A 25385-nucleotide genomic window follows, 5' to 3' on the forward strand; every position below is an offset into this window, starting at 1 on the left:
AATTAAGGGTACGTCGTACTAGTGATCAATTTTGCGATTGTTCAAGGAAAACAAGAAGATTTTGTTCTTTTTTCTTTTTTTTCTTCTTCTTCTTCTTCTTCTTCTTCTTCTTCTCTCAAATCGACGCGACGTATCGCTCGTTAACTTAACATCGTTAAAGCGCATTTAAAGTTCGTGGTATTTATAACTCCTTTTACTCCACCCACCATTCCGCTTCGATCGGAATGGGGCGTATCGTAGTATACTGAATTTCTATTTTCTTGATAAGAAATCTTTCCTATATATATATATATATATATATATATATGTATATATTATCACAAAAGTGGCTTCTTCTCATCCTTCTTCTTTTTTTTTACCTTTTTTACAGATTAATTTCTATATTAACCCATCTTCACAAAATTCAATACTGTCAACAAACAAATTACGTCTTTTTTACCATCTATTTGAAATCAAAGGCATACAATTGTTGTCTTTACTTTATTTTAACAGGTTGCTGCACATTTTTAATTCGACGATCGTGATTAGAAATACAAAGATCGGACGACTATATCCGTCATTTGCGGTAACGTGTTAAACAGGTCACCCATTTGTATTACTATATTTTTCACGTAAACAAAAATTACAAATATTCCTAATGAATAAGATGAATACATTTTTATCTATCTCTTATTATTTTATTTATTTTATTTTGTAAATTAAAACGAATATAGAAAATAATTATTCGATAAAATATATATATATAATGAAATCATTTAATCCTTCTTTATCCTTCTTTCAAAAATCTTTAACCCGTAAAAAAGTATTTCATTTTATTATACTAAATTAAATTCAAATAAATCCGTGCTTCAATCATATGCAATGTTTAATATTGGCCCGCATTTGTTTCCACGAGCGTGACTCGTGATATTCGTTGTTCGTTACAAAATTGATATAACGAGTCAGACTCGTAGTAGAAGTACGGGCTAAGGGATTAATAGAAAAATATGTAGGATTGAAAAATGAAATTAGGGAGAGTGGGGAAGACGAGTCCGGTTGTTTTGATATAAAGTTTTATGAATGGAAAGGGGTGGAAGGGAAGGAGTGGGGGTTGGAGGTGAGGAGGTACGTACGTACGTACCCGTGGGACAAACTCAAAACCACGAGCATCCTGATCGAGACTCGAAATGATTTTATGAACAGAGAAAGGGAGGAGGGAGGTGGTGGCTCGTCAATAAATCAAACGACCTCTGCTAGCCCTATGAAAGTCACCGATATTCAGAGAACCCTGAAATCGACCTAAATGAGCTCATGCTCTTGGTACGTTAAAGGTACTAATCAATTAATGTCTATATATTATACTATATACTTCTATATAAACACACACACGCACGCTTCTATGCATGAATTTATATATATTACTAGGGATGCTCCAGCACGCGTTGCTGTAGCTCACAATCAGTCCAATACACACGTCTTTAATTCAACGAATTACCTTATACCGCCATCTGTTTAGAATCTTATCGAACTAACTGAGATAATCATGACTCTTTGTTAATAAACAAATAATATTGCGATTATAAATTAAGATATAAACTATTGTATCTTTCAAGTTGGATGAAACTGCACACAGTGTGCAAAATTTGATTCAAATCGGTTCAGTAGTTTAGGAATACATTGCGGACAAACAACGTTAAGATATTTGTGTGTAAGTTATATAAGTACAGTAGTACTCGTCTTTGTTCGCATAGTTTAATTAAAAATAATTGATATTACATTGTAATAGAAAAATTTCAAATTTTTATACACTGATACATTGTTATGGATTAACAAACTTTTAAATTTGATATTAATTTTATTCTCGTAAGGAACATATTATTGTCGTAGAATGATTATTTTACCAGAATTATGTAGTAATATATTTTTACTTTAATTTATGTTTTTTTTTGTTTTTTTTTTGTTTCACGATTTGACAATGAAGAAAAAAAAAAGATTAAAACGTAAGATTTTTCCTCGTAAAAACTTCAACAAATAATTGCATCGAATTGAGTTTATAAACACGTGACAATAAATCTCTTTGATTTAAAAATTATGTTACATATTTTAAAATCCATATTCGTATAAGCTACCATCCTACCATTGAACACGCACACTAAAAACTTGTTTTATTTACTTCCGATTTCTCGTTTCGAGTGGTTGTAAATGTATAATAGATTGTTAACAAGCGGTTCGTAGTCGGTGCCGACTCGTTTAGCGTTAAATGCGAACCGTAAATACAGTTATAATTGGCTCTTTGGAAAATTAATGCAAAATCGTATCTTACAATTTTCCCTACCTCTAACATTATATAATACATATTCATTTATTCGATAAATTAAGATTAATAATTGCAAAAAAAGTATATATACATATATATATATATACTCGTTTTCTTTTTCTTTTTATTTTTCTTCTCTATTAACAATAATCCATAAATTGCAATTAATAAAAAAGATTTATCATATAGAAAAAAAAAAAAAAAAACGAGAGTTTCTAGGTGAACCATTAAATTTCAAAATGTCAATGAATTTAATTTTTTTAAATCCTTTACACAACGTAATTGTATAATAAAATAATAAATAATTAAATAAGATTTATAATTTACATCCTAATAATTAATTTTTTTTTGTATTATACTATAAAATCTTATAAAATTAACATTTTTGTTTTTTCAATTAAATCCCAAGTAATTCACGAAATATATATCAGTTATTTGATTATTAAAATAATCTACGTATTTTGGGCCCAAACCCCTTCGTAATTCTGTTATTTCAAAATTATTAAAAAAAAAAAGAAAAAAAACAAGTTTCTTCACAGTTTCTTTCTAATAAAACGGACTACAACGATTACTAAACATTTGCTGAATATTTCATAAAGTCTTTCGAGTAAGTTTCTTCTTGCTTGTGAATACAACTACAAGTTTAACAGATTATCTTTCAAACTATTCGAGATAAATTACTCTTTGAATGTTTCATAACAAAATATATATGAATGTATGCTTACATAAGTCTAACTTTAATATTCAAATGCTCGAGATGGATAAATTTCAAATTTATTATTATTATTATTATTGTTACTTCAAATATCATTTTACAAGATAAAATTAAAATGTATACGTGGTTTAAAAAAAAAAAAAATCATAGATTAGATTACTCAATAACATGATTACGAATTTTATTAAATCTCGTACATGAAAAGACACAAATATTTTTAATTATGAAATTATTCCAATAAGTAAGAATATTTAATAATCTGATATTAGAGTTTACTTGAATTTTTATGTATAATAATAATAATTAAAGATGTCAGATGTGATAGAACGAACAAATTTCAATAAATAAAAATTAACTCAAGGAAATATTTTCATTGCATTTTTAAGATTATCTTTCCAAATGAAAATATATATTATGAAAAATAATTAGCAAATATTTAAATGTATATATATATATATATGAAATATAAATTACTTTCAAAATGAGAAATATATTATATTACAATTATTAACAAATATTTAATTTTATTAAAATATTATTACCTAAATCAAAAAAAAAAAAAAAACAAAACAAAATAAAATTAAAAAACAAAACGAAAGATGTTGAACGCGTATGTAATTAAAATTACATAAATCATTGGACCAATTAATAAATCGTCTATCAGATAAATATGAAGTTATCTCGTTAAAACATAAACGAAGATTCATTTACAAGCTCTTTGTCCCCTTTCCCCTTCCTTTTGAGAGGATTCCATAGGGAAAGATCAACGTATATTCCCCCATTCTTGTGGTCAAAACGCCAGTATAATTAATGTCGACGAGACGCGTGTCATATCGTTTATGAGCGTACGTATATAATATATATATATATATTATATATATATATACATATGCATATATATATGTATATAGGATGACCATATCCGGCGTACGTATTCCGCGATTACAGGTATGCCTAGCAGCTGTAGTGGAGACTAGTCAGTTTTGTCTATGGATCGTGACCTGATTCCACTGTATAAATTATGGTTCTACACGTGACACACATCCTTGATATACGAGCTTCATCGTATACCACAAATACATGTGAGTAGATATTACGTGTATTAGAGTATACTCCTCTTTACGGAAAGGATTTTAATAGCACTTGGAATATCCACCTGTCGGTGTTAGGAGGACTCATTTTAGTATTTTTATCTTATCTATATATATATATATATATATATATATATATGTACATTATTAATTGACTATAATTTATTGCACATACAAGAAGCGATCTTGTTTTTTCTTCTTTTTTTTTTTTCTTTTGTCATCTACAATTACAGATAATATTAATTATTATTTTATTCATCTCGTTTATATATAATATATATATATATTTTTTTCTTTCTATTATATTTCGTGTAAAACGATGTTTACTCTTGTTTTGTAGACACACCCTCCAAAAAAAAAAAAAAAGAGAAAAGACAAAATATCAAATTCGTTTGAAAAGTTGACAAACAAAATGTTCTCGTAGAAAGTGCTTTTCTTTTTCTTATAATTTATTTATTTTTTTTTTTAATAACTTGGTTAAAGCCATCTCGTTCAAAAGCTTCTTCGCAACGATCGACTTACCGAAGTTATAAATATAACTTGTATAGTATGTGAGAATGAGTACATGGTAGATAGCAAAAGAGAGAAAGAGAGAGTAAGTGAGAGTATGAAAGTAACAAACTATGATAAAATAAACATTGTACATACTTAATGACAATATAAATAAACAAGTATGTAAGACATTATAAAATTCGTGAATTCTCGTATTAATGAAAAAGTTCAAATCCTAATTTCGTCATTTCATTTCCTTGATATTATATTATAAAATTATTATACCTGGTTATAGAATAAAAGGTACTTACGTATTTAACGCAACTGCAGCAAAAATTCCGCAAATGTGCCAATCTACACTCTTAAATTGTTGCGACGAATTATAAAATAAAAAACTTTATTTAAAATCAAAACACTTTCCAAATTCAAAACTATTTATTTATAAAAAGTAGTCAATTGGATTTCGATGGAAAATTGGCTGATATAAAATTTAACATAGATTCAAAACAGTCTCTATTTTTTTCAAACACGCATTTTCGTAGCACTAAAAAATGACGCAAACCTGACGCAACCCTGACAGTTGCTGTGTGCAAACAACAAAGTTGTTGCATGCGAACAACAAGATTGCTCTTTATTGGCGCATTAGTGGAATTTTTGCTGCGATGGCGTTAATACGTAAGTAGATACCCAATAAGATATTAACATTTTCTTAAAATGTGTTAGATTATAATATGAATTGTCGTAAATTAAAAAACTGTTAGTAGAAAAATTGGAAGTAGAGAGAGAGAGAGAGAAAGTAAAAAAAAAGTAGGTAGGAAAAATCACAGAGGGTTAGAGCACGTTCGAAACGATAAAATTGGGGCTAGGTATCAAGAAAGGGACGATGAGAGGAAGGGTAGGAGGAAGGGGTGGGAGGAAGGGAAAACTCGACGTTATTGCCGAAGGACTCGTCATAAATCTCTGTAGTAAAAATTACGTTTGGAAAAAAAAAAAAAAGAAAGGTAAAGAGAAGAAAAAAAGAAAAAAAAAAAAAGTGTAGTTGGCGATACGCGACCAAACCGGGTGATAATAAATCTCCGGTAAATTTTTCACCGCCAGGATCACGCTACGCCGATTTCCAAGCTCGGAAAGAGAAATCGCATTAGCGGATTTTCATGAGACCTTTCTTTTTATTATTCCGACACGTGCGTTTGGAGTTTGAAGGGGTTTTCGTGGGGTTCAGTTACGCTTGTCTGACGAATAGAAAAATCGAATTGAAATTCAATAGAACGGCATATATCCAATAAGTTTCAACGAAATATTTGTTAATCTGTTTTAACATGAAATAATGATGTTCGTATAATAATAGTATTTAATAAGTAATAGTATTAACACTGATTAATATTTTGATTTTGATAATATTAATATTGTATGAGTTCAGTTACAAAAAAAAGTCAAATTCATATTCAATAGAAATATCACAATGAAATATTAGTTAATATGTTTTAACATGAAATAATGTTATTCATATATTTCATCAAATAATTACATTTATTCGTATTTTAGAAAAAGTTAATATTGTGTGTTACAATTTGATATTGTAAATCCTATAAGGATCATCCTAGAATACGTAATAATGTATGAAAATGCCCCATAAGGGCACATAACTTCGACGATAAAAATAAACTCGTCTTTTACATGTTTTTCAACGCGAACTAACGTATTCTTTTAATTCGTCATAAAGTAACAACATTAGAGAGAACGTGTTATATAGGAGTAAAAATATTGAACAACTAATTTTTTAATGAAATATTTTTCAAGTTATAGAAAAGATCCCTTTTTTTTCAATTTTTCAATTGTATCAAAAGTATGTTTAATTAAAAAAAAAAAAGAAAATACACACACACGAATAATCATAACTGACTATTCTCTTGATTGTACACATGACTATCGATATTTTAAAAAAGGGAACGCAGTTATTTCTCATTTCGTGTGCTCTCCAAAGAAGGGAACTACAAGTTTTGCATCATGCAACGAAGCATTCACGGCGACGTTGATTTAGAGTCAGATTCTCGAGGGAGAAAAAGAGTAGTAAGGGAGAGAATGAAAGAGAAAGAAAGAAAGAAAGAAAGAAAGAAAGAGAGAGAGATAACAAGTTGGAAGGGGCTTGGTATAAAGAAAGTAAAACTGTGGGAGCTTGATACAGTACTTTTGCGAGCTTTTGCCAGTTCAGCAGGCTTCCGTGCTGTGTTCCCAATTGTGCTCAGTGAAATAAAGCGTATTCTTTCCTTCCATCCAAAGCTCGCCTCTGGCCTTTCGTTCTTTCCTTTCCTTTCCTTTCCTTTCCGTTTCGGCGTTTTTTTTATTCTTTTTTTCTCTCTCTCTTTCTCTCATTTTCCTCTTGAGTTTCGCGCAGCTTCGTAATCCTACTATGAAACAATATATGTATATAGATATTATCTATAACAAGGAATCCTCGTTAATGAGTCTTGTTAGTTAGAAAAAATGAACAATTAACAATTACAATCTATTTGCTATATTTTTTCTTGTCACTTTTGCAAATTTTTCGAATGATATTTACAATGTTCGATAACAGTTTTGTGTGTGTGTGTGTGTGTGTTCAATTGTTTCCATTTAATGAAATATATTTCAAATCAGTTAATTAATGTTTGTTTAGGAAAAACGATTAAGTAATTTTTATAGAATGTTATGTAATATTATTTGAATTTATATTATAATAAATTACATGTATATAAAGGATAGTTAAAGATTCGTATGTAGACATTTTACAGAATTGTGTAATTAAGTGATGAACGTTGAAAGTTTTGATTAATAAATTAAAAAAAAAAAAAAAAAAAAAAAACAAGAATATATAATCTTTTGGAAATATTCATCAAGATAAAGATAAGATTTAACATCAAACGAAATATCGATAATAAAAACAGACATAGGAATAATTTATTTAATAATAATTATATTTTGTTAACACACATCCAATTTCGTATTCCTTTATTTACAACCGTGAGCCTTGAAGCACCTTGTCGAATTGTTTTGGATTCTATTCTGTTTGTATTATATATATATATATATATACGTAACTGCATACTTGCGTTATTTGAATGTGTGAGTCATACGAATGAGAATAAGAGATTGCTTGAACAATCTCAGTAGGATTTCCTATTTCGAAGAAAATGCAATCTATTAGAAGACAACTTTCGAATAGAAAATGTAGAATATTCCGAATTTTCTTCGTATGAGTTATACGAAGAAGATTCTAATGTAATTAATTCACTAATAAATAAATACGATATATGTTGAAAATAAACGTTTATAAATATTTCTCCGGAACATTAAATTTATTACTAATGAAATCAATTTACGTACAAGACTTAATTATTGTATTATTTATTATAGTTGATATTGTTTTAATGTATCAAATATATTCAAATGTAAATTGTGTATCTGTTTTTTTCCAAAAATCGAGACATCAAAGCTTAGAGAATTTCAAGTTGTAGTCAAGTGTGTTGTTCGCGTAATGAAACTTTGAACTCAAACGCGAGGCAACTTGCCTTGAAGCACATCTTTTCAAAGAAGAAGGTTTTAGAAATTGCGGTATTTTCTTTTTTTTTTTCTTCTTCTTCTTTTCTCTTTTTCTTCTTGCTGCTTGTACTTTAAATAAGGAATTCACATGACTCTTAAAAATAATACCTTATTAGTCGAGCAAACACTCTTTTTTTTTTATTTTTCATTTATTTTGAACACGATCTTTGAATTTTGTCGTAAGCAAAATCAAGTATCTACACAGTTCTTCTAATTGGTAAGATAAATTTTGTTAAACTAGGTCGAGAATTACGTAATATCAATAATGAGATCTATCTTATAAGAAAGATAAAAATTCATATATAAATATCTCATTAAACTAATTTCAAATATGTTTTCTACGAAAATGAATGTTTAAGTTTGATCGTACTTTTTTTTTCTTCGTGGTAAATACACGTACACGTACACGTAAATAAATCAATAATATATTAATACAACGTAAATAATATAACAAATATATCATGTGTGCAGATCACACACGTTAGAAGTGAAACCTTCAAAATACCAAATTTCGAGAGAATGAGACGAATGCACAGTATCAAAAGTAGACAAATTTAGGGTTTATTTATTATAATATTGTTACCACATATAACAAAGGAATAGATAAAAAATAGATATCAAAGGAATAGAATAGAGAATAGGAAAAATTGTATAGATATATTCTATCTCATTTTCTCGCAGGCTTAATTCTATATGTTTGTCTCTTTTTCTCTTCTTACTTAAGTATCGTTGCCGTTTCATCGCCGCGTTACATCGCGCCACGTTTCATTTTTTTTTTCAAATCATCCCCCCGATTCTAAAGAAGTTTTCACTTCAAAAAAAAAAAAAAAACAAAGTAAAATAAAAATAAAAAGAAAGAAACTTTCGAATTTATCAGTTAAGTAAAATCACTTTGGGGACATTCAGTATGTATAATATACATACATGTTATCTACACGTGAACATATGTATGAACATATCTATGAAAGAAAATCTCAGACGGAGAATTGTTATAACCAGGTATAGTGATACATAAACACGAAGAAAGCTACAAGGAATATATCTGTTTCTCAAGTCGACCAGTGTCATGCATGCAAAAAGACACACGGACAAGTAAAAGAAAAGAAGAAGAAGAAAAAGAAGAAGAAAAAGAAATAGAAAAGACATGTTTCGCACCTGTGCTTCGAGCAATCGACTATAAGTTTTCTCGTTGGATTGTAACTTTTTAAAAAGACGAAGGATACTATTTCTATTAGTGTAGAAATGATAGTAGACAGAAGTTTGTTTTATTAAGGTTTTTTTTTTCCTTTTCTTTCAACAATTTTCTTCAACGAAATTGTTCGTCCCGAAGTTAAAGGGAAAGTAAAAAAAAAAAAAAAAAAAACCAAGTTTTATTGGTATTTCTAATAGGTAACCAGATAAAATTAGAAATAGAGAAACTTGATCTTACGTTTGTAGTCGAATCAATGGTTGAAGAACTTGCAAAGGGTAGCGAAGTTAAGGGAGGAAGTATTTGAGATGTGTAGAAAAAAACAAAAAGGGGGAAGACCATATTGTTCCTTTCAGAATCCAAAAAAGACAAGAAGTTTAGGTTAGATGGGCGTAAACACGAGACTAATTGCATCGTACACAATGGACGACATTTCTCACGCCCTTTATCTTATTATAACCCATTTTTATAATATTTATTTTTCTATTCTTTTCCCCTTTTTTTTTCTATCTCTTGTGTGCACGCATGTGTGTGTGCTTTTTTTTCCCCCTTTTATTTTTCGTAAATCGAGTTAGTCTCGTATCTCGTAGAAATTTCTTTTTCACCGTATAACAAAACAACATATTGTTTCGTTGTTTTTTTTTAAATCGCAAAAGTGCGAAAGCATCATATGAAAATATTTTTGTATAAAAGCAACCCTCCTCTTTTCGACTAGATGCGTTTCGACGTTTATCCGCAAAACGCGTTCGTGAAATATGTTATATTTCTTTCACTCTTTCTACCAACATTTTTATACTCTCTCACTCACTCACTCACTCACTTACTGCTGTTATTTGTACGAACAAAAGCTTCCTTCGTTTCGTGGCTGTGATATAGGTATATACATGTGTGCATACGTATAGTGTATCACTCGTTATTCATGTCACGCGAAAATTTCACAAACTAACTGAACTAATAGTGAACTGACAAATTTGAAACTACTCTAAAAGAGATATAATAGATCTCACCTAAACCTATCCCTCCCCCAGCCCCTATATCTACCCTTACCACCTCTAACACACATACAAAACAATGAAGAAAAATAGGACAATTAACGAGTCGATATTTCACGTTACCTATCTACCTATCTACCTACCTACCTATCTCTCTCTCTATATATATATATGCATACAAGGTTAAAATTAGTGTTTGCGGAAATTACAGAAGGAAATAACATTTTACCGGTTAAAGTCATGAACGTTGGCTAGAAAATCTATTGCTATGTTGGTACGATATCGTAATTGAGAGATATGGTGATAGAGAACTCATTAGATTATCTCTACTTATTGGTTTTTCCCTTATCCTTCTCCTCCTATCCCCTCACTTGCCATGTACCTTTAAGTATTACAAGATACTAATTATTATTGATTATTGTTGGACAAAAAGGGTCACTATATGGTAAATGTTATTATTTCTTACATTTATCAGACAATGTACATATGCAGGATGTTTCATAAACGTATGATCAATATTTCTTTAGATGTTATATATCAATGGGCAAACATAAACAATTAGTTTTATGTGTAGGAAGGAAGTTCAGAAACAATATTACCACAATAAAGGAAATATATTTAATGGAAAAATGTCAATGGAGAATTTACAATTAACATATTTAACGCAATACTTTTGGTAGTTGTATTTTCTTTTACTTTAATATAATACTTTTCTTGTTGAGCTTGTAAATAATGGAAACTCAAAACTTTGTTCGATAATTATGAAAATATAATTGATACATAGGATATTATTATGATATCATTATTGGTCAAACCATAAACCGGACAATGTGCTTAATTTTTATTTCGCCATTTACGTAATAATATATTTTAATATATATATATATATATATATATATATATATAATAAAATATAAATATTTATTATATAATATAATAATAAATATATGTAATAATATACATATATATATTTTAATATAATAATTATATATATTATAATAATATATATATATATATATATATATATATATATATATATATATATATATAATTTAATATTATATTAATTATATAATATTTTATATATAATATAAATAATTATATTAATATATTAATATATGTAATTGACTATTAAATATGCTAAATGTTACTTTTCTCGAAACAACAACAAGAACAATAATAAAAAAAAAAAAAAAACTAATAATAATTTGACATCACTCAGTTTCAAAATAAATTGTCCATATATTAATGTAAAAAGCCTATAATATCTGATCGATCAGTACTGATTTGGTATTTACATCGTTGGCAAAGGTAATAACAACGTTCACCGATAATATCGCCAATTTACTCTTCCCGGAGCGACGAAATTTCAGGGCGACTAAACTAATTGCCGGCCACGCTGTGTTCACGCCGGACTTCATTACCTACGTTAGCTTCTCGCTTCTAGGGTTATGATAAACCAGCGTGGTCGTAAACTTTGTTAAAAGCAGTGGCAAGAGGAGTGGAAAGGAAAGTGGAACAGTGAGAGTAAGAGAAAGAGATGAAGAGAGAGAGAGAGAGAGAGAGAGAGAGAGAAAAGAGTAAGAGTAAGAGAGACGGTAGATAAGTCACCGATAAGCCGTGTCCTTGATTAAATTCACCCTCGAGTCTTCTATATATATATATATGTGTGTGCATGTGTGTGTGTGTGTGTGTTTGTAATCGTACGATGTCGTACATTTTACGATTACATTGTATTACAATAGAAAGATTTACACACGTTTTGCATAATACAACTGATTCTTACCTGAAGTAACTGATAGAAATATCAGGAAACAGAATAAATTCGGCAAATGTATTCGTTGAATGATACATATAAAAAGATTAGTTAGATATATTTGTGTATTATTTTAAGTTTGAAATAATTTTAATCTACAGTGGGTTTAGAAAGTTTGTATTTGTACACCGATCAATTTGAAATGAAATATTGTGAAATTGTAATTTACTCATTAATATTTTATAAACAATGAATTTGTACGTATTCTTGAGAGTTTCTACAGTTGATATAATGAAATTAAATAATAATTATTTTGAATAGATAAAAAATTGATAAGGAAAACAATACAATCAAGAAAAATAATATTCGTATAATATTATTTTTAAATATTGTATAAATATTATTTTTGAATATTATATGAATATTATTTTTGAATATTCATATAATATTATTTTTTGAATTTTGTATGAATATTATATAAATATTATTTTTGAATATTATATGAATATTATTTTTGAATATTTATATAATACTATTTTTGAATATTATATAAATATTATTTTTGAATATTATATGAATATTATTTTTGAATTTGAGAATTAAGAATTGAGAAATGAATTTAAGGATTAAACAGCATCAATATTTACCATCTTCAATTGCAAATATTTAAAAAATTATTGAGTAATGGCCCCTATAACCATATACATTCGTGAACAGGTAAAGCAAAATCTATTATCCTACAAAATTTGATCAAAATCCATGAGGGCAAGACCTTGCTGTACTCACCTTAATTGTTAATAAAACTGTTCATAATGAAAATGACAAATTTTATTCAATATATAATAATGTGTCGTAAAATTGTTAATTTATAGTAAACCTACGAGATTTATGATAGGACCTTTATGTATAATTAACGTGATCGGTTGGTGAAAAATGGCGTGTGCTGTGGTAAGCTTGGATAAACTATGTGGCTAAATATATACATGTAAAAATATAAACGGTAAACGTTAAGAAGAAAAGGTAATCAAATTTATTTATACGATACATTAAATAGACAGAGATGCCAAGAAGAAACGTTGAAAAAGTTCGTCCGGTTTGGTTATTTCTTAATGACTTTATAACGTTCATGAAGGGATGCTGAGAAAGAGGAGGGGCGGGGGGAGGAGGAAGGGGAAGGGGAAGGGGAAGGGGGAAGGGGAGAAACGTCTTGCATCGTTTTGAAATTTTATTCAAAGTAATTAAGCAACGTCGTCGACAGAATCCTTCGGATCGAGAAATTAAGAGGAAAAAAATCTTTAACAAGTTCTACCTCGTGGTTTTTTTTTTTTATATTCGATATCGGTATTATATATCGTAAAAGTATAATATACAAAAAGGAAAAAGAAAAAAGAAAGAAAAAAGAAGGGAAGATAGAAAGAAGATACGCTAAATTTGAAACGTTGAAAAGTAAAAGAAAAAGGTTTGTTTTTTTTTTTTTTTGTTGGTTTTTCTTCAACGTTTTCGTTAAATACCTCTATTAAACGATTTTTCAAACAAAAAATTAAGAGAGTAAAGAAAAAGAGAGAGAGAGAGAGGAACGTTTTCCTTCAAATGAATATGTATTTACTGTGCTGTTAATCAATGGACGATTTTACAAATAATACTTAAAAAAGGGAGTTAATAATTTTTTTTTTTTTTTTTTTTTTTTAAGAACACTACTCGACACGTATTTTTAATGAAAACCTATGATTACATTTGATTCAAGAAAAATGGTTGATTAATTGTCAGAATATTTGTAATTTTGTCTATTGACAAATAATGACTTATTTATGTTCAATAAATTTTCATGAAAATTAATTAACAATTGATAGATTATTAGATTATCGTTATATACATGACAAATGTATATAAGTATGTATACATTTGGTATTATACATATACAGGATGATGTGTAACTGATGGTACAAGCGAAAAGGAAGTGATACTACATGAAAAATATAAATCGAAAATAAACAATAACAATTTGTTGTGTTTGAAGCTTTGTTTTTGAAAAAATTGACATTGAATTTTTGCAAAGTACGACTTTTTGTTAGGCCACGTCAGTCACGGGTGACTGTCGTTCAACTATTTTTTAAACACTAAGGAACGATTGTGGCCTAATGGGAATTGAACAGAAAATGTTGCATGAAAATGATTCGACAATCGACGTATTAATGATATATTATTTTGTAAATATTTGTTTGTTTTTTTTTTTTTTTTTTTACGATAACCATCGTTTATTTCATTTAGATATCGGATAAATGTTTCAACGATTTAGCGTAACTGAATAATACATGAGCTTTTATTAAGCGGTTGCACCTTGTATATCTTTGCATATTTCTTCAAAGAACATCAGGAAAGTGTTTCGCAGACAATCTCATAGGCTAAGGAAGGTGAGATCCTTGATAACTCGTCCTCGAGAAAGATACTGGAAAGTTTGTCGAGCACAAACGACGTATCCTCCCTTTTATCTGTTTCTTTCTTAAAAGAAAAAAAAAAAAAGAAAAAGAGAGAGAGAGAGAGAGAGAGAAGATCAATTTAAAGTGGGTAACGCCAACCCCGAAGGTTTTAATATGATACCAAGCTTTGAAACTTTTTTCATAGAATTAATGAATAATCATTTTTGAAAAGATTAAAATAAAATCATACTTTATTACGTATATCGAAAAGTGAACAAATATATTAATTAAAATATACATTAAATATATATATATATATATATATATATATATATATATATATATATATATATATATATTAAATTATCTGTAGTTATTAGAAACTTGTTTACACAAATTATAATTGAAAAGAAATTTTTAAAAATAGAATAGAAAAGAAAAAAAAAACAACAACAAATCTTACGTACTTTCAAGATTGCGTTTAAAAGTTCAAAACGATTTTTTGTAGAAAAATTTGCGAGAGAAATTTTACTACAGAAAATTGAGAAGAAAACTAATAATGTGAAAATAAAAACGTTTGTTCAAGAGTTTGTTCTCAGATCAAAACGCACGAAAAATCGTTGAATTTGTTAACCTCTATAACTATATTCTATACTTCGAATATAGTTGTGAAAGCTATATTTATGATTAAAAACTCATGATTTAAGGGAAACACAACAGATATCGATTTTTATGGTCCAAAACTTTGGGGTTAGTTTTATCCCTAAGGTAAGGGGAGTTGAAATACTTCCGAAAATAACTGTTTTCAAACTGTTAATATAAATAGGTTTTTTTCTTTTTTTGTTTTTTTTTTCGTGAAACATTTATGAGTACCGAACAAGCAAAAATGTTATATAACATAATTTTAATATATAATATATTAGAAGTATATTTGAAAATCTAGGTTTCATCTTTTTCACTTACTAAACTTCTCGATATTGTTCTACAATAATAATTTAATGGATTTTTTCGTATCTTTTCAAAGTTATTTTTACCTTTTTTGATTTATAGAAAGAAAAAAAGGTAAAAAGTTGAAGATGAGAAAAAGATATACATTTTTTATTTACATCAGGAAGAAAAAAATGATATACGAATTTATTGTTAATGCAAGTTAGGAATATATATATATATACATATATCTAATTTTTTTTATAGATAAATATATATATATTTTAGTTTGAATTTTTTACGAGTTTTTGTTTCGGAAATATTCTCATGTAAATAAAGGATGTTTGCGTTGACACACTGATCTACATAAATTTTTTTTTTAAAGAAACATTGACCTATATAAATCTCGGAAATTACACGCTCGGCTGCCGAGCTGATGTAAACACCTTTTTTCTCCCCCTCCCCATTCGTTACCATTACTAACACGTATACTAGAATATATATATATATATATATATATACACGTCAACCTACTACATGAATAATAAATTTATTCAGCATTTTTTCAAGGCGATGTCTTTTTTTCGCAGTCAAAAAAATGATACAAAAAACATTTCAAAATAAGAACTTGTTTTAGCATGAACAAATTATATTTTCCTTTTTTATTTGCATATTATAATATTATTGTATCGTCGATATAATATTACGATATGAACAATTTCATGGGGATATTTCGTTATAATCAACGTTTCCTTATTAAATACATATTTACATAATTTATCATTACAAATAATATCTATTTTAATATAACTGTTACAAGATTGTAACTTAAAATTTATAATTTATTGAAATAGAAAAAAAATGTATTATTATTATATCGAATAAATACCAATAATTTCTTTCTATGATTTCTATTTTATCGATAAAACGACATTCGTTAAATCACATATACCTATAAGAATACCTGTAAATTTCAGATTTTAACACATTTTCAACACAAACAATCTCACACACATATACCAGAATATTCTTAAAATGCAATTATTAGGTCGAGTCATAAGTAATTTCCGATGCGACTATGTAGAATCTATTTTTCGCATTTACCTATTATAAGTCACCGAAACAAACGGATTTTCGATATCACTATATAGATGAGAATTCAGTTAGTCTTCTGTCAAATTTTTTATGTAGTTCAATGTTACATTTAACCATTTTTCTTAACCACTGAAATGGATAGTAAAAAGTGCATGTACGATCTGAAATGATTGTATGGCAATTAGCTGTATCAAAATGCGCGCGTTCGATTCTATCGATTGATATAAGATTCTAGATCGATACTCGTTACGAGCAACGACCACAAGCGACTATCGAAGCACTAACCTCACCTCTCGCACCCCTACCTCTCGTATCCCCACTCCATGCGCCCTGCTGGGCCAGCTAAAAGGACCATTCTTCCTATTCTACCATCGGACGCCTGTGACGATACACCTTCAACACTTTAGGAATATAGAAGCCACCAGGAACCAAGGTCTTGAGGATTCACCAGGAACAACAAAGGGAACACCCCAACCTTTATGGTTGTGAACGTAAGTGTATTCTGCCTCACAACCTTTAAGGTTGTGATCGCCATACGTGAGGTGTGCGAGTTTCACGCGAACTATAATTTCCCTCGTGGCAACGCCACGTGATAGATCTACATTGTTGTATCTTACAAATATCAACCAAGATTTTTATGCCACAAGGCTTTTCCCTGATAAGCCAATAAAACTTCGCATCTTTTATTGGCTCAACCACGTGTCTTATTTTACACCTGAACCTAACCCTTTATTCTCCACATCATAGCATATACAAAATTACCAGAGGACTCTTAATTGAGGAATTTAGGACCCAACAGTGCATATTCGATAGGCAATAGCACTAAAGTGGCAATTGAAAAAATATACAGCGTATACAGTGCAGGACTGATAAACTGATAGGGCAGTTAGAAATTGGTTTGTAAAATTCCGTTCTAGAGATACAATCTTAAAAGATGAACCGAGTGTAGGACGTATTTCCGACTTTGATGAACCTTTTAAAGGTAATATTGGAGCAAAATACAATAGATACGTTCAACAATTGCAAAGAGTGCAAAAAAAAAAAACTCCAATGAAAAGTGTCTTGCACTTATCAGTCGCAGAAACGCCATTCTTTGTCTCATAAAAAAACGGAAGTTATTTATGACTCGACGTAATAGATATGCACGTGTTTAAGATAAGATATTAAAAAGCAAACCACAAGAGAAGTTAAAAGTTAAAGTTTAATATTAAGAAAATAGAAAGAGAAAAAAATCTTCTATAAGCTAGTATGAGGCTGCTAGTATGTGTATAATAGATTTGTAAATTATTACCTGGTGAATTAAAAAGAAGAAAAATGTGAGAAAGATAATGTATGTGTCAAAAACACTCTTTACTCTCGCTTGAGTGTTTATCGAGTGGCTGTCGACCCAGTAGCATCTGAAGCGCGATTGTAAACCACCCTTACTTTTTACCACCCTATATAATCCATTCTCGTTACGGATAAACATTCGATAGACTTCACAATTTATGATAAGTTATTACCTTTTTATACCTTTTATATTATTTTACATATATGAATTAAGATTTATTACCGTGACGTTCAAATAAAAAAAAAAAAAAATAAAAAGAAAAAAAACGTTCATCGAAAGGTTTTGAAATATTACTCTATAAACCACCCCTACTCTACTTCTTTATCATTCTATATAATTCATTCTCGTTATGGTTAAAAACATTCGATAGACTTGACAACTCAAAAGCTAAAGTTATCAAATTTTTACATCTTTTATATTATTATTATTTTATATACGTAAATTATTAAGATTTATTATTATGACGTAAATTAACATTTTGTTATCGTATAATTATGAAAAATAAATGATTAATATTATCTGTCAGAAATATTCATGATTTATACAGAGAATTGAGATATGATACTTTTTGAATAAATTAATATCAATATTAACTCCCTATTTTATTTCTCCGTTATTATTTATAAACAAAATTAGATTAATGCAAAATATATTTTCTCATAATTGAAATTAAAATAAATAATATTTAAAATAGACTAAAATATATCAAAATGAATCTAACTCTATTTACAGAGTCCATAAATATAAAATGTATATAATCAAATCACATATTAATCAATTGATAATAAATAAACATTGCCAGATTCGAAATAATTTATTTGTATTTACGAATTGGTTACTTAAATATTTTACACATTTTAATTTTTTCAAAAAAAAAAAAAAAAAGAGAAAAAAAGGAACAACAACCAAAAAATGGACTACTTGCACGATCGACTTTAAAAAAGAAAAAAAAGAAAAAAACCACTTCAAACGAATAACAAATTAAACGTGGATCAATAAGTTGTTTTGTTTTAATTTCTTGTTTTTTTTTCTTTTTTTTTTTGAAAAAGAACAATAAACGATATAGTTTTGCTATCCTTTTATACTGTCGAGAAAGAAATTTGACGGTATATAACTGACAGATGATATTTTCTTTTTTTCTCTCTCTCTCTCTCTCTCTCTACTTTGTTCTCCACTTCTTCCTCCCCTATTTCCAACCATGTATCTATCTATCTCCTGTTTCCTCGGTGATCATAAACCACCATTGTTTGAGCAGTCGACACGTTACATGCATTTAACCGGTACGGAAGCTTTACGGTCGAGTGGCGAGGACGATTACAAGGCGAAAAACCACAACTGGTTTTCAACTGCAGTCAGTTCTCTTTGTTATTACGAAAACCACGGGTGACGTAAACGTGCCGGATTTGGCAGCACCCTCCAGCTCGCTCTCACCCCCCCTCCACCCTCCCCCGCCCCACCCCTCTCTCCACACCCAGTGCTTACACGCACACTTATATGTATACAATTAAATCCTTATTATTTATATTTTTTACTTTTTACTAGTTTTTCTTGCCAAGTACAAAGAATCGTTTTGATTTACAGGGGGTTTGTTTGTTTGTTTTTATTTTTTTTTTTACGCAAACCTAGATTTTATTTCTTTATAATTCCCCCTCGCTATTCCTCGCCACCGTTTAATTTTCATCATTCTTATATATTTTTAACGTTATTAATAAGTTATTATTTTGGTTAATAATATTTTTGAAAGAATATTTCTGACTGTAATTATGATTTTTTAAATAGGAATTGTTATTTTCGATAAGTTACTATATTTAATTGTAAGATTGAGTTATTGCGTTCTCGTGTGAAATATTATTTTTAAAAATATAAAAATATAAAGTAACGAATATATATTATAAAATATCTATTGTAAAAAATTTATATATTATATATTATTTATAATATAATAAATAATATATAATAATATAAATAATATAATATACAAATAATATAATATAATGTAATATAATAAATATAAATAATATAAATTACATAATATTATATATAAATAATATAAAATTATATATTATTTATATTATAAAAAATATAAAATATCGAATATATAAAATACCTATTATAAAAAATTCATAATTGCTTTCGAAGCAATTAAAAAAAAATAGTTATTATGAAGAATAGTTAATGAATATGTTGAAATCACAAAAAAATCACAAATATATAAATGCTTAAGGTAATTTTAGGTGTGTGTTGTGACTTACCGGTCGGTGGAACGAAAGCAAAAAGTACTTTCCACACGATAGTAATAGAGTGCATGAGATAATCGGCTGTTGTTGGAGAAGATGACACTCCACCACCACCACCACCACCATCACCACCTCCACCTTCTGCATCATCTTCTTCATAACCACCACTGACAGCCAATGCTTCCGTAAACTGTTCCTTCCAGGAGCTGGTACCTGTAAGTAATATATCAGGATTTCTACGAGTTTACTTTTCAAGCGACTACATATGTATGTATGTATGTAAGCTAGCTTTACGTAGCTACTTCCTAGAACATTGGCCGAGAGAAAAAGCTAGTGGTAAAATCACCCTGAAGGGATAGGGAATGGGAATGTGGGGTTAGGGAACCTGAGTTACGATCTCAATACGACGAAGATATCGGAAACTTCGAAAGTACCTTTTTAACGAACGGAATTCGTGACTATGGTTTTTCTTTCATTCCTTAAAGTGTTTTTGAAAAATTGAGAAATACACGGGCTGAACAAAAGTGTTAGGTTAAGTAAAAAAAATAGAAAATAGGGAGTTACTTAAATATAGATAAATGAATGAACAAATTAATAGATAAAAAGAAAGTGTTAGATAAAAATGTTTGTAAATAAAAAAGTTAACGTATATGTGAATAAATAGATAAATATTAAATAGAAAGAAAGTGATATTTGTATCACTGTATATATAATAAAATAATTAGATACAGATTAAAATAAATAAATAAAAAGAGAGTTAAAGAGAAATAAAAAAAAAAAAATAAAAGAAAATATAAGTCAAACGATTTTTCTGCATTTTCTTTCTTTTTTTTTTTTTTTGAATTATATTATAATAATAAGATATAAATAATAATTGGTTAACATTATTTTCTTTCTTTCTCTCTCTCTCTCTCTCTCTCTCTCTCTCTCTCTCTCTCTCTCTCTCAATATTATATTTATTTACAATTGTGTTCACAGCTAAGGGATACGAAATAAATCAATAAATAAAAAAAAAAAAAATAGAAAAAAACAAGTCGAACGATTTATCGATATTTTCTTCGATCGCAATTATATTATAATAATAAGATTTACTTTGTTCTCTTTTTCAATATCTTATCAATTTAAAATTGTGTTCACGGTTATAAGGCATACATAATAAATAAATAAATAAATAAATAAAGAATAAAATAAAATAAAATAAAATCAAATCAAAATCAAAATCAAACAATTTGTCCATATTTTCTATCTCACAATGATATTACAATAATAAATTAAATAGTAATTGGTTTATTTGTATTTTGTTATTTCTCTTTCAATATCATGTTCTATTTAAAATTGTCTTCACCGTTAAGGGATACGTCAAATCTTACTATTGAAGAACCCATAGATACATCCACGTATCCTGGGAGATACACTCAAATACTACCGCATTGCCAATGCCTTAACAGACTATTTGCATATCGTTCAATAAATCCAGAGAATCGTCTTGAGAATTCAAGATCTTCAAAGATCTGCTAAGGGACTTAGAGGCCAATCCTATCTGTTCGTTGAACGATCAATATTTTCATTTTCATCTCCACGTTCTAATATACAAGTTCTGCATCTTCAATTAAGCGAATTAATAATACATTTGTTCTTCCTTTGTGTATTCAATAGAAACAGGTGAACAGAGGGGTGGGAGGATGGGGGAATGGGGTGGTCTGTCTGTCTGTTCTTTGTCTCGTTTCATATAATTCTCATTGTCAATCGAAAAATCCTTTTATTCTTGTGCCTTGTAAAAGAGGACTATTTTAACGTGTAAGTAATTCAAAGATAAACCGTATAACATTTAACGAAAGGGGTAACAACCACTAATATTTGGTTTATCGGGTGCTTTTTTATTATTATATATATATGCATAATAATTTGTTTGCAAAAGGGAAAATTACATGAAATGAGAGAAAGAGAGAGAGAGAGAGAGAGAGAAAAGAGGAATTGAAACTGGCTAGTGAGTTAACGAGTTGCATAAACTCTTAGTAATGGGAAGCAGGGGAAGTGGAGGTGGGTGGATGCTGTTAACGCGTTCATTCACTCTCTTTCTATTTTTATTTCATATTTGATCAAACTTTTAACAACGCATTCGCGTATCCGTAACAAAGTTATACTTATAGCGGAAAGGAAACAAAAAAATTGACTTAACCGAGATTGCGACGTTAGAAAGAGAAAAAAAAACACACAAAAAAAGAAAAAAGGGATAAATTATTGTACAAAAGTGTAATATACAAATAAAATCGTATAAAATATATCGTTCAGTCAGTTTGTCATTTGACTTAAAGCAACATAACACCTTTCGAATAATAACTTTGTTCTATTCGAACGCAAGAACAAAGAAAGAAAGAAAGAAAGACAAAACAAAAAAAAAAAAAAAGAATCTTTCTTTAGCAATGTCTAATATACAACTAGAAACCTTTAGCCAGTTTCTTTAATTGTGCCGTTTAAAGAATGGCTCATTGCTTCTTTTTTCAAAGGCGTCACTTCGTTGTACGAAAAAGTAGTAAAAGTGGTGGAAGGAGAAGAGGTGAGGAATAGGAAGAAAGAAAGAAAGAAAGAGAAAAAACAAGTATTCAAGTACCTAAGGGGAAACAACGCTTAGGGTCTTTAAAACGGACAAAGGGTTCGTTAAGGGAAAAACAATGGTGCATGTAACTCATAGGTTCGATATAAGAAACAACACATAGAAAATTCTTTCATATCTCATAGCACGAGTAGATTTCTAATGTCATGTGAAGAGAAAAGGAGACCACCTCTACCATCACCACCACCACCATTACATCTCAAGGCCATTCTCGATAATCGGCATCGCTTTGCGGAAAACTCGCTATCGGATTGCCCTATTATACCGGTGTGTCTTTTGTTCGTCGATTCTAGCTTCGACGACCCATTCTCTTTCTCATTCTCTTTCTCATTCTCTCTAATTCTCATTCTCATTCTCATTCTCATTCCCTCTTTTTGCTTTAACCACCCTCACTCTTTGTGAAAGCAATCATTTCAGCTGCTCTCCTTCCCTTTCCTTCCTTTCCCTATCCTATCCTATCCTATCCTTTCCTTTCGTTTCGTTTCCATTCCATTCCTTTCCTTCCACGTGGAAACATTTGACTTTTCCCTCGTCCGATTAAAAAGCTCACAAGAAGAACTGAATTTCAAATTATTCGAATTTCACATGATTCCAGGCACCTGTGTATGCCATTAGGTAACCATATTCTAATGCATTTCAAATAGTATTCACGATTGTGAATTGTGAAATATATATATATATATATATATATATATATATATATATATATATTATACGGATTTACGTTCGATATAAATCAAATAAATATTTTGATATATGAAATTTGTATTTACGTATAATATATCCACAATGATCAAATTCTATATTATTAATATTATATTATAATTAATTATTAAATCAAATATTTCTATATCTATCGAAACTTTTGTTGACGTTAAATTTATGCAACGATCAAATTCTATATTATATATATATATTTTTTTTTACGTTTTCGTAATACAATATATTTCCATAATTATTATCATAATCATATTATGAATGGCATAAATCATACCACAGAAACATTCATTAGTACATCTATACATAACATACATATAGTCACAAAAATTACTTGTTATTGATGTTCAATACATGTTCAATCATGTAGAAATTCCTAATTACATTTACCCGATACGATTATTTGAAAAGGAAACACGCATGATCACGATTCTACAATCAATCGAATACAAAGTTTGAAAGATAATAAATAACAAACAATAATATTAATTTTTCAATGACATTTATTTTTCTTATAAAAAGTTTCTTTAATGATAATAATAATAATAATAATAATAATAATAAGGTAATCTAATACAATATGATTTCTCAACCGTGATGACAAGATTAACATGATGGCTTTCAAGAACTAATGGTTCTTGCGAACTGTAATCTCTAGGAAGATGACGATTCATTTCCTTCTTATAAGAACTCTCCTCGAACTATTTTCTAGTTGAAGAAACTTTTCTTTTCTATTATTCTTTTTTCTTTACTTTTGTTTTTTCATTTTCTTTTACTAAAGCAAATTAGAGTTCACAACCGTGTGACAATCATTAAGCGAATTAAACTTTGGAAATAAACCATAAAGCATTTTGCATATATTATATTAGGATTTTTAAAAAAGCTCAACCAATTTTATCAAATATTTTACGAGTATTTTTTTTTAATATTCATCAAAAAGATCATAAAAATCAGAAACTGTATAACATAACAAATAATATTTAGCTATTAATTACGAACTTCATTTGTTCGTAACACACACATATATATATTTATATTAGGGGTGCCTCGCCACACGTTGCTGTGGCTCACAATCAGTTCGATACACACGTCTTTAAGTCAACGAATTACCTTATATCGCCATCTGTTTAGAATCTTATCGAACTAATAGAGATAATCACGACTCTTTGTTAATAAACAAATAATATTGCAATTATAAATTGAGATATAAACTATCCTATCTTTCAAGTTGGATTAAACTACACACAGTATGCAAAATTTGATTAAAATCGGTTCAGTAGTTTAGGAGTCCATTGCGAACAAACAACGTGACACGAAATTTATATATATTAAGAATATATTTCTATAATTAGGAATGTTTACGTGATTGAACATGTATTGATATATTATATATTAATACGTTACAACGGAAGATGTTATTTTTTGGCATAGATTCAAACAAACAAACAAAAAAGAAAATAAAAGAAAAAATCAACAATTCGTCAGAATTGTGAATAATATTTTTAGTTTTTAGACTTACCGAGCAATATCGATGCATTAGCCCTTTGAACGAGTTTATCCACAGTGTTTTTGAACTCCTTCGATTCTTTGATTCTAATTTGCGCTTTGGACACTTCACCAAGTCTCGGTTTACCCAAAAGTGCCATTTTTTCTTCATCCGTCCTTTCCTCCGGTTGTTTCAATTCCGCAGCAACAGCGATTCCTGCTTCGGCTAAAAACAAAAAATCACGTCTTGCTGTTTCAGTAGAGTTGAATACTGTTATTTATTTATATTATTTAATTCAGCTCGGTATTTGATCATTCGCAAAATATATGAGATAGATTTCTTTGAAATATAATTCATCGTATTAACTTGTTGTTAGTTAATTGCATTGATAATTATATCAATGCGAACTTACAGAGGGTTAATCAAACCTTCCTATGCCTACAGTTGTAAGG

General features: G+C 28.7%; 1 protein-coding gene across 3 annotated transcripts in view; it reads right to left on the reverse strand.

The window, feature by feature from the left end:
• Positions 1–25385, reverse strand: part of Calx (sodium/calcium exchanger 3) — a 105950-nt gene that overhangs the window by 26660 nt on the left and 53905 nt on the right. For 2 of the 3 annotated variants that reach the window (XM_089178123.1, XM_015316377.2), the window contains 2 exons: positions 24967–25158; positions 20132–20329 (listed from right to left, as the gene is read on the reverse strand). In XM_089178123.1, the coding sequence (XP_089034249.1) occupies positions 20132–20329; positions 24967–25158 (390 nt within the window). The remainder of the gene's footprint in view (positions 1–20131; positions 20330–24966; positions 25159–25385) is intronic. The other variant, XM_015316378.2, reaches the window with a different exon arrangement.

This window comes from Polistes dominula, unplaced genomic scaffold (assembly GCF_049000335.1).
Source record: "Polistes dominula isolate Pdom_NZ unplaced genomic scaffold, Pdom_raw_medaka contig_77, whole genome shotgun sequence".
NCBI classification, from domain to species: domain Eukaryota; kingdom Metazoa; phylum Arthropoda; class Insecta; order Hymenoptera; family Vespidae; genus Polistes; species Polistes dominula.